This window comes from Priapulus caudatus, unplaced genomic scaffold (assembly GCF_000485595.1).
Source record: "Priapulus caudatus unplaced genomic scaffold, Priapulus_caudatus-5.0.1 Scaffold358, whole genome shotgun sequence".
NCBI classification, from domain to species: domain Eukaryota; kingdom Metazoa; phylum Priapulida; class Priapulimorpha; order Priapulimorphida; family Priapulidae; genus Priapulus; species Priapulus caudatus.
In genome coordinates this window covers 53,325-63,597 of record NW_014577419.1, presented here as the reverse complement: position 1 = coordinate 63,597, position 10,273 = coordinate 53,325, and the positions used below count along the sequence as shown (strand labels likewise).

The following is a 10,273-nucleotide window of genomic DNA, read 5'->3' as shown; positions in this document are numbered from 1 at the left end:
CGATGGAATAGCAAGCGAAATGCGGTGCCAAAAGTTTTATGTGAAGTCTCTATACTTTGATTGTATTAAATTATTATTGTAGAGAACCTAAAATGTTTGCGCACCGTTTGTGTTCTCAAGTGACGTAGCTGGAAACATATGGCTTCTTTTTCTGTCATCCAGGTAGAGGTTTGTTGTGATTGATGATATATATATATATTACGGCTTTAGTGAGAAAGAAGGAAGAAGTAGACATTATTCGTGATAGTGATGCCTGGTTGTAATGTACTGAATTGTTACCCAAATGGTTTGGCAGGACGAAACTAGACAATACTGTTCAAGATTTGAAGCAGAAATGTGATGAAGAGGCAAAAGCAATAAGAGATGTGAAACAGCAGCTGGCCACGCAGGTACGACATGCTACTACCCCGCTCAGCTGATCTAACGTGTGATACTTGACGTGTGTCGAGAGGACGCCTGCACCATCGCTACAGGACATAGGTCCACTCCACGCCGGCTCAATCAGCCTGTCACTCGTTGCCAGTGCGCTGTAACGTTAGAAGTGAACAACTAGTGTTTACTCGTTTATGGTCTTCATCAGGTTTTAGCTGTGTAAAGCTGAGAAATGTTAACGACCGTAAAATTTACATTTTCTCTACCTAACCCTAACCCTGACGGAACTCTTGGCCTTATTCTAACCCTTACCCTAACCATTACACTTACCCTTACCCTAGCCCTAACCCGAACGCTGACCCTAAGCTTAACTATTACCCTAACCCTGACCCTATGCCTATTATGAATCATAACTCTGAACCTAACTCTCACCCTTACCCTACTACTAACTCTAACCGTTACCTTTACCCTTACCCAAACCCTTATTATAACCTTATCATAACCCTGACCCTAACCATAACCCTGACCTGAACCATAATGCTGACCCTTACCTTTACTCTTACCCAAACCCTTATTCTAACCTTATCATAACCCTGAACCTAACCATCACTCTTATCCTACTACTAACCCTTACCTTTACCCTTACCCAAACCCTTATCCTAACCTTACCATAATCCTGGCCCTAACATTGACCCTAACCATAACCCTGACCCTAACCACAATCCTGACCCAAACCCTGACCCTTACCATAACCCTGACCCTAACCATAACCCTGACCTGAACCATGACCCTGACCCTTACCCAAACCCTTATCCTAACCTTACCATAACCCTGACCCTAACCCTCACCCTAACCCTAATACTAACCCTTACCTTTACCCTTACCCAAGCCCTTATCCTAACCTGACCATAACCCTGGCCCTAACCCACACCCTAACCATAACCCCGATGACGACCCTCATGTGCGTGTGTCCCTGACCCTGACCATGACCCTGACGACGACCCTCATGGGCGTGTGTCTCTGACCCTAACCATGACCCCGACGACGACCCTCATGTGCATGTGTCCCTGACCCTAACCATGACCCTGACGACGACCCTCATGTGCATGTGTCCCTGACCCTAATAATGACCCCGACGACGACCCTCATGTGCGTGTGCCCCTGACCCTAACCATGACCCTGATGACGACCTTCATGTGCGTGTGTCCCTGACCCTAACCATGACCCTGATGACGACCTTCATGTGCGTGTGTCCCTGACCCTAACCATGACCCCGACAACGACCCTCATGTGCGTGTGCCCCTGACCCTAACCATAACCCTGATGACGACCTTCATGTGCGTGTGTCCCTGACCCTAACCATGACCCCGACGACGACCCTCATGTGCGTGTGTCCCTGACCCTAACCATGACCCTGACGACGACCCTCGTGGGCGTGTGCCCCTGACCCTAACCATGACCCTGACGATGACCCTCATGTGCGTGTGTTCCTGACCCTAACCATGACCCCGACGACGACCCTCATGTGCGTGTGTCCCTGACCCTAACCATGACCTCGACGACGACACTCATGTGCGTGTGTCCCTGACCCTAACCATGACCCTGACGACGACCTTCATGTGCGTGTGTCCCTGACCCTGACCATGACCTTGACGACGACCCTCATGTGCGCGTGTCCCTGACCTTAACCATGACCCCGACGACGACCCTCATGTGCGTGTGTCCCTGACCCTAACCATGACTGACCCTAACCATGACCCCGACGACGACCCTCATACACGTGTGTAATCATGCTGTGTGGTAGGTGGACGATGTGAAGGGGCAGGCGGAGCAGCTAGCGGAGTCACGGGTGGAGCTGACGGCGCTACGTCGCGACGAGCACACACTGCAGACGGACGCAGACGTCGCCGCCACCGAACTAGACAAGTATCGTCACCTTCACTCGTAGATCTGCATGCACATGTCTTTGCAGTACACGCCCACGCAGACTTTCACGCATGCACGCCCACACACTCTTTCATGCATGCAGGCACATGCGCATTTTGCGTACGTGCGCACGCGTGTGTGCGTGCATTCTCGCTTACATTTAAATTTATATAGACCAAACTTATAGGTGTGAGTCGTTCGTTTTCGGGCGTGATGAATTTAGGATTTTATTTATTATTTCATTTTGATTACTATTAAGATTCACTTTCGCGGAGTTTCTGCTGCGGAAATATTTACAGGTTGCTTTTCTGTCCGCAGGGTTGGGTTGGCGTTGCAGCAGACGCAGACGACAATGAGCAAGCTGAGAGAGCAGGTTAAGTCGACGGAGACGATGCGAGACGACATCGAGGCAGTCATGAGACGTCTCGACTCTTGCCTCGCCTCGAGTGAGTCTCAAGTTACCACTAGCTACTACTGGAACTACCCACTATCTGCTGACAGCTAGCGATGAATGGGGGGGGGAATTCATGGGGGTAGTGTGTTGGTAGCTAAAGTGCAGTGCTTCTTTTTTGAGTTATGGACCCCTTTGAGAATCTGGTGAAAGCTACGGAGACCCCTCCTCCGGAAAAATGCACATTAGCACATAAACACGGTTATTTTTATGCGCCTGGTTCACGGGTCCCCTGAAGCCCATCCGTGGACCCCACACGTTAAGAACCCCTGCTATAATGGGTGGTTATCAGCAGTGGCCACTAGTTATCATCCTAGGGGCCGCTAATTTTGTTTCTGACAACGGGCCCCTTGCTTTTAACAGTCATAAGAAGTTGGGGTTAGCAATCCAACATCACCGGCATTATATTTTATTCTAGTGTGTTGTCATTAGCTAAAAAATTAATTGCTAGGTAGATCGTAGTCTACACGGAACAACACGAACAAGATTCTAAGATGACGTTGTACGAAAAAAATAACGTTCCATCCGCGCACACAGGTGACGTCACGGGCGTCGACGACGCAGACCTCAGCGCCACCTACAGGCTGAGTCCGAGCGTGCAGCAGCAGCTGGCGCCCTCGCTCACCAACGGACCCGACCACGAGGCGTTCGGCGCGAGCAAGATGCCGGATCTGGTTGCCGGCGGCGACGACGAAGCGTTCGCAGAAGCCGACCCATTCAAGGGCGACGACCCCTTCACGAACCACGACGTCGCCGCCGCCGCCGAAGCGTTCGGTGGCGACCCCTTCAGGGACACGATGGCGGGCGACGCCGCGCTCGCGTCCGACCCGTTCGAGGCGGCCGACCCATTCGCCAACGCGACGCCATCTTCCACGTTCGACTCCGATGCCGTTTGCGGTCGAAGGCGGGGGCGGACCGCAGCAGGAGGAGAGGAGGAGAGGGGGAGAGGAGGAGGAGGGGGATCGCGTGCCCACACAGGACCACGGGCAGGCGGAACCGTCCCCTTGCCGTGGGGGTTCGACACGCAAGCCCTTGGCGCGACCCGCATACTGTAATATCGCGCATCAGAAAGAGAGCGGCGGCGCCGAGCCGGCACCGCTGCCGCCCCGATCAAGTCGGCCGCGCGCCGCGCGATCTAAAGTCGGCCCGTGGCCTCCGCCGCGACCCGACTAACGCGAGGTCGGAATCGCCGGCCGCCCCCTGCCGCGGCCGAGAGTCGCCGATGCGCCGGCCGCGTTCCGCGCACCTAGCGCCGGCGTTCGGCGCCACGCGGCCGCCGAGCAGAGCGCCAGTTTCAAAGGTGCCAAACGTCACGGCCTGCGGCGACCCCGCTGACCCGTGGGGCGGCGCCGCCTCCGCGGCTGCGCGTCGCGCCCCCTGCCGACTCGCGTTCGGCGGCAGCGCCCGTTTGCGGACATCGGGCGCGGCAGCGTGTCGCGAACCTTTGCCGACTCGCTGCCGAATTCGACTCTGGTTGCAAAAAGCGAGGAACTTGGCAATGCGCGTGGGGCGGCGGGGCGGCGCGGACTTTGAGGCAGCGTTCGTGCCGCCGCCGTCGTCGCCGCCCAAGACGACCGAGCGCGCGGCGGTCGCCACGGCGACGTCCACGACGTCCAGCGGGAAGAAGTCGCACATGTTCGGGTTTAAGTCTCGCAGCTCGCTGAAGAAGGAGAAGGAGAAGGAGAAGAAGGAGAAGCTGGCGTCGGCGAGGGGGATGTCGGAAGACGACCAGCTCGCGTGGGCAACGTCGGAGAGTCGCCACCTGGAGGAGGACAAGCGCAAGCAGCGCGCTCTACAGGAGCAGCAGGATCTAGAGCTAGCGATAGCACTGAGCAAGGCAGAGTCTGAGAACGCTAGGAAGTAGAGGGGAGGGCGAGCGGGGAGAATGAAGAAGAAGGGTGAAGGGGGAAAGTAAAGAAGTGGAAGTGAAGGGAAGGGGAATAGGAAGGAAGGAAGTGAGGAGAAGGGAAGGGGGATAGGGAGCAGTGGACAGGCAGGGGGAGGTAGTGAGAAGGATGGATAAGTGAAGTAGGGGAGTATGGGTGAGAAGCGAAGAGAGGAGAAAGGACTGTAAAATGAATCAAAACTGACCTCGTCGTGACCTCCTGGTTGTCACGTAATTTATTATAATGGTTGGTTCTATCTACGTGCGTGATCTTCCTTTCAGCGAGCTAGATAGTCCCTGTTGTTGTCGAACAATACTGATAGCGAACGCTCGAGCCAGTACCAGTAGTTCTGTGTCTGACGCAGGTTTTTGATTCCTGGTTTACTTGACTAACGTGTGATAGTAGCGCCATGTATATCGAGATGTTAATAGTTATTTCTTGGTGCAGAATTTTTGTTTTTGGCACGGACGAAATGCGCGGGGGCGTTCGCGGGAGCGCAGATGGCGCCACGGCGGTCGCAGGTGCCGTTGGCTCGCCAGCGCGTTTCACCCGTTCCGTGTGGCGTAACCAATATTAACCCGTTGCCAAATCGATGTGGTTCGTTTCGCTTGTAGAGTTGCTTCATTTATCGTCGTCGGCACCGGTCCCAGGTGGCGCCTGCATCGCAAACACGTGAACATTCAATCTCAGAATCGGGTCGCAACGGGTGGCGCCGCCTGGTGCGTTGAGCCGGCGCCGATCAGACAATGGCTGCCACGGTGAATTATCCATGGTTGCCATGGCGACAATGCCTGAGTGACTAACGAAGCGAGTGCAACGTAGAGATAGGTATACATAGCTAGGGTGGTCATCCATCCATCCGTGTGTTGTTAGTATATACATATATTTATACCAGGGACGAATCTACGACATGTATCTCTTGTAGATTGTTCACCCTTGGTATTGTGTGTATATATATATATATATATATATATATATATTGCCTTATGCCTAGATATATATTGTGTGCGCCTGCGTGCATGTGTATACAGTGTGAGAGGAAAGGAGTGTTATCTATTATCAAGTTACTAATCATTCTCCCCCACGCACACCATTAGGATGTTTTTAAACGGTCTCTTACAACCCTTTATTCGTTCAGGAGTGGAGGGAGTTACATCCCAGAAGTTACATTACAGAAGCGCAAAGAATGGTGGCTAAAACAACGTTGCGGTCGATGGGTCGTCGATATGAACAGATTCGTGAATTGTACGCGATGGTAACAATGCGCGCGTGCATTCCTAGACTAGTGGTGTAGCAAGGAAGTGAGAAGAATATATCTCTCATTAGGTTTGAAAGTGTCGAAGGCGTGAAAGGATATAAATATATATGTATAATATATATATATATTATATTATATACACATATATGTATATAATATCAGGAGTCTATCAATATTGATAGACTCCTGATAATATATATGTGTGTGAAGAAGAGGCCAGGACAGCCTCTACAGGGCACAGCTCTACCGTGTTCCCCCACGCGGATCTGATATGCTGGTTTGATGATGATATATAATATATATTTATACCCTTTCATGTCCCTTCACAGTACGAGTCATACCACTAGACTGATGTTTATCTTTGTGAGCAGGATACAGCCCAGACGTCGCATGCGCACGCTATCGAAATCAAACTATGCCTATCGTGTAGCGCGTGTGTGCCACGTCTGATCTGAGGTGTAAAAAATATTGGGGGTAGACTCCCCCCCCCCCCGCTCATTCACTATGATTCACATGATAGGTCGTGGTTAAATTGTGTGAGGGGGGGGGGTTAAAGTGAAACGTTGGCCCATCACTGTCGATCACACTCGCACGTTTCCAGCCTCTACTGCTCAGTAGGGACGGCCACGTCTAGGCCATAATAAAAATATTGTTTGTTTACCCTCACCCGACCGACCCGCCAAAATGGGGCCCGACTCAAAAAAAAGTACTTATCTTTCCCATTCTTTTTTTTTACAAATATAAATCTGTAGGCAATACATTATATGTACCAAGCAAAACAAACATTCAACATAAAGGGTATCTCCACACAAGCACACCCGAGCATGTAGACACCATGCGGAATTTGTAAAAATACCCCCCTCAAAAAAAAGAAGCTGACCTACCTACCCAAACCTTTCAGCCTGGGTCGGGCGAGGGCAAACAAAGATTTTTTTAATTGCGGCCCTGGCTGCTAGCGTGGACGGACGCCGTACTGTGGGCGTCTACCGATCGGCAGTCCCGGTAGAATTCCCATTCTGCGTAGACTCTTGCACGTCTCTTGCCTTTCATTTCAGGTATGAAGCTGGGTGTACGCTACCGACTTCATACGGACAAATTGACAACGTAAAGTCGGTACTGTAAACCCAGCTTCAGCAGTAGCACTACACCGATTATTAGTGCAGTATGTCGGTTTGTACGCTCGCCACCAGGTGAAGCCACCGGTAGCGAGATGTCATGTTGCATAGTGAGTAGAAGAGGGGCTAGACAGTTAGCGTTGCTGGCGGACATTGGCAACGCGTCTTACCTACTCGGGTGCAGCCGTGTCCACAACATATATAGAAGTCGAGGTAGAACATGGTAGGCAGTTGTTTGACAGTTCTTTTGGGAGAGTGATCTGTGGGTTTGCAGCAGCAGCAGTAGTAACAGCATCAGCAGTAGCAGCAGCGGCAGCAGCAGTAGCAGCAACAGTAGTGGCAGCAGCAACAGCAGCAGCAGCAGAAGCAGCAGTAGTAGCAGCAGCAGCAGCAACAGCAGCAGCAGTAGTAGCAGTAGCAGCAGCAGCAGCAGCAGCAGCAGCAGTAGTAGCAGCAGCGGCATCACAAACGCAGCATCACATTTTCCTCGTGGAGGTACGGAATAGCGACAAAGTCGCGTATTGCTGTGCTGTTCTTGTTGCTGCGCCGCGCCCGCCTCGGTGAGTCATGATCAAAACAGTTTGACTGTGTTAATCCCCAAGCAGCTGATCGCGAGAGACGTTCTATTGTCACATGCACTGTGAGCCGTAGGGGGCGCCGACGGCGGTATTTATTTGACACATGGTATCATGAGCGATAATGCGCGTGCAAGAATCTTAGATTTTACTTTAGGAAATATAAGATAGTGATTAATATATGTGAAGGAAGAGAAACACCAGCATTCCTTGTTGTTGTTCACTTGTCATGTTTTATTAGTGTTTTTTTCATCTTGATTTACAATTTTACCAAACACCGCACGTACAGACACAGTCGCATCTGAGATTCCCTATTCCCTTCCGAATGATACCCTCTGATAATCACCCTGCACTAAAAAAATCCCCCTTGTTTTTATAAGCTGGTTTATACAACAAAACATTGTGTAATACAATAATAAATGCATCGGCGAGGTAAGATCGCACGTCGCTTGCATCATTCCGATTCCTCGTCCGATCCCGATTCTTCCTCAGCCTCCTGAAGCCACGTGATGAATGGCTGCACCTAAAACCCGCAATGGAAACCCGCTGCGTCAGAGGAAGCCACGCATCTAAGTTTCCGTGTTACCCGCACATTAAATTAACACATAGATTCGGGTGAAAAAGATTATTTGTAAATGCCGACCGAAAGATTAGTGAGGAAAACACCCAACAACGTAAGGAATGACAGAATCTTTAATACGGTGAAGGCAGTCAGAACACGGAATCTGAAGAAGATAGAAGACCTTGTTTATTTACACTCACGGACACTGGTATTGCTTTTGTTGCGCCGAATTGTGCCGACAGATAATGTGGAACTATCCCAGGCCGGCTTCGTGCTCCATCTCCTATCTTACTCAGTATTGTTCAGCTATTCCCCATTCAGCTCTGCTCATATCTTACCTGTGACTTCAGGTCGGCATGCTGGCATTTCGTGTACCACTGCATGATCACCTGCTCACCTAGGATCTCCTCGTTGTAGAGATAGTGCAGTACCTTGGCCAGCACTGCTGCCGTACTGCTGCAGCCCAGGCTATACTCCTGCAACGCGTCAAATGCACACGTCGCTGAACAACAGCTACCAGGTCACCAGACGAGAGGTCATTATAGGTCAATCAGTAGAAATAATTCAGCAGAGGACCAGCAGAAGATGTTGACCGAATAAAAACCAACTACTGTAAGACTGTGAATAACTGAGATTACAATGCAAGCCTTACCATAGTGCCTTTAATATGTTTTATATGAATAGTCACTTCAGACTTTACATTTAAACTTGAAAAATTTATCTCCGATTCCATTACTTCATCCTATAACATATTTCATACTGGTTTTAGTTCTAAGTTTCTTTTTACCTTCCAACAAAATCTAATAGAAGTAGAAACACTTGTAGAACAAAGTAGTGGATTCAGTGTCGGGTTGGGTGTGTGATTAACTCACCTCTAGCGCGTTCAGGCAATCAAGTTGTGAATCGGCACTCTTAAAATAATTGCTGAGAATTGGAGCGAATTTCACTAGCAGTGGCTTCAGCTGAAACAGACAACCCATACAAAAAACCCTCACTAGTGTACCACTCTACCTCAGCTCTGCAGTCATTGCCATCAAAGCATGGAAAACAGACATTACTTTTTACTCGTACAAGAAATGTCGTTGCTAGATCGAGGATCTAAAATTCATTTTACGGAAAGATCCACGCATAAATCACTACCACACCATGTCTGCCCTGTCCCCTACTTCCCAGCCACCCCCATTCCTCACCTGCCCCCCTACTTCCCACCCACCCCACCTGATCTCTCCACGTGCGGGTGTCACCTACCTGTAGCATCAGCTGCGGCGGCGTGAGCGCGGCGGCGGCGTCGTCGTCGCCCGCGCGTAGGTGCATGGTCTCCCCCCCCCTCACCCCGCCACACCATCAGCGCCACCTACCTGTAACATCAGCTGCGGCGGCGTGAGCGCGGCGGCGTCGTCGTCGCCGCCCGCGCGTATGTGCGGCATCTCGAGCACGGCGCGCGTCACCAGCGTGTTGAGCTCGCGCATCGTCACGTTGTAGGCGTACTTGGACGAGTTGACCTCGAGCACGAGGTTGTCGGCGCGCACGTCCTCGTCGACGCCGCGCTGCAGGCTGTCCAGCACCTCTGCGTAGAACTGCCGCGCGTCGTCCGCCGGCGGACTGTCGCGCCCGTCAACGTCGTCCCGCCCCCCGCCGCCGTCGCCGTCGTCGTCGTCGAGGGAGCTCGCGAAGCTGCTGGCGTCATCGTCGTCGTCATCTTCCTCAGCCTCCTCGTCCGCTGTGTCGAGAGTGAAGTCCCAGATCTGTGGGAGAGAAGAAGAAGCCAGGAAGATCAGTAGATAGTAGGAGGGTTGTCATCTCTGTATTAAGAAAGGTGGCGAGAGGGCCTGCTCTGTGGGGCAAGAGAAGAGAGGTTTTCTTGTGTTGAGAGAGAGAGAGAGAGAGAGAGAGAGAGAGAGAGAGAGAGAGAGAGAGAGAGAGACAGAGAAGTCCTAACTCTGTGGGGCAAAAGAAAGATGGTTGTCATCTCTGTTGAGAGAGAGAGGGAGAGAGAGAGAGAGGGAGACAGAGAGGGAGAGAAGCGCGAGAGAGAGAGAGAGAGAGAGAGAAAGAGATAAAAAGGGAGTTTGTGTATGTCTATCTGTGTGTGCGTGCGTGCGTGCGTGCGTGCGTGCGTGCGTGCGTG

The 10,273-nt window shown here is 51.5% G+C and overlaps 2 protein-coding genes across 2 annotated transcripts in view; one reads left to right on the top strand and one right to left on the bottom strand.

The window, feature by feature from the left end:
* Window positions 1-4,613, top strand: part of LOC106809481 (epidermal growth factor receptor substrate 15-like 1) — a 10,259-nt gene extending 5,646 nt beyond the window's left edge. The window contains exons 6-10 of the mRNA XM_014812569.1: window positions 296-389; window positions 2,177-2,298; window positions 2,617-2,744; window positions 3,287-3,653; window positions 3,818-4,613. Of these exons, the coding sequence (XP_014668055.1) occupies window positions 296-389; window positions 2,177-2,298; window positions 2,617-2,744; window positions 3,287-3,653; window positions 3,818-4,613 (1,507 nt within the window). The remainder of the gene's footprint in view (window positions 1-295; window positions 390-2,176; window positions 2,299-2,616; window positions 2,745-3,286; window positions 3,654-3,817) is intronic.
* Window positions 4,614-7,793: 3,180 nt separating this feature from the next.
* The window catches only part of LOC106809480 (translation initiation factor eIF-2B subunit epsilon-like), a 20,551-nt gene continuing 18,071 nt past the window's right edge, over window positions 7,794-10,273 (bottom strand). The window contains exons 10-13 of the mRNA XM_014812568.1: window positions 9,504-9,890; window positions 9,018-9,107; window positions 8,484-8,621; window positions 7,794-8,106 (exon numbers count right to left, since the gene is read on the bottom strand). Of these exons, the coding sequence (XP_014668054.1) occupies window positions 8,038-8,106; window positions 8,484-8,621; window positions 9,018-9,107; window positions 9,504-9,890 (684 nt within the window). The 3' untranslated portion in view covers window positions 7,794-8,037. The remainder of the gene's footprint in view (window positions 8,107-8,483; window positions 8,622-9,017; window positions 9,108-9,503; window positions 9,891-10,273) is intronic.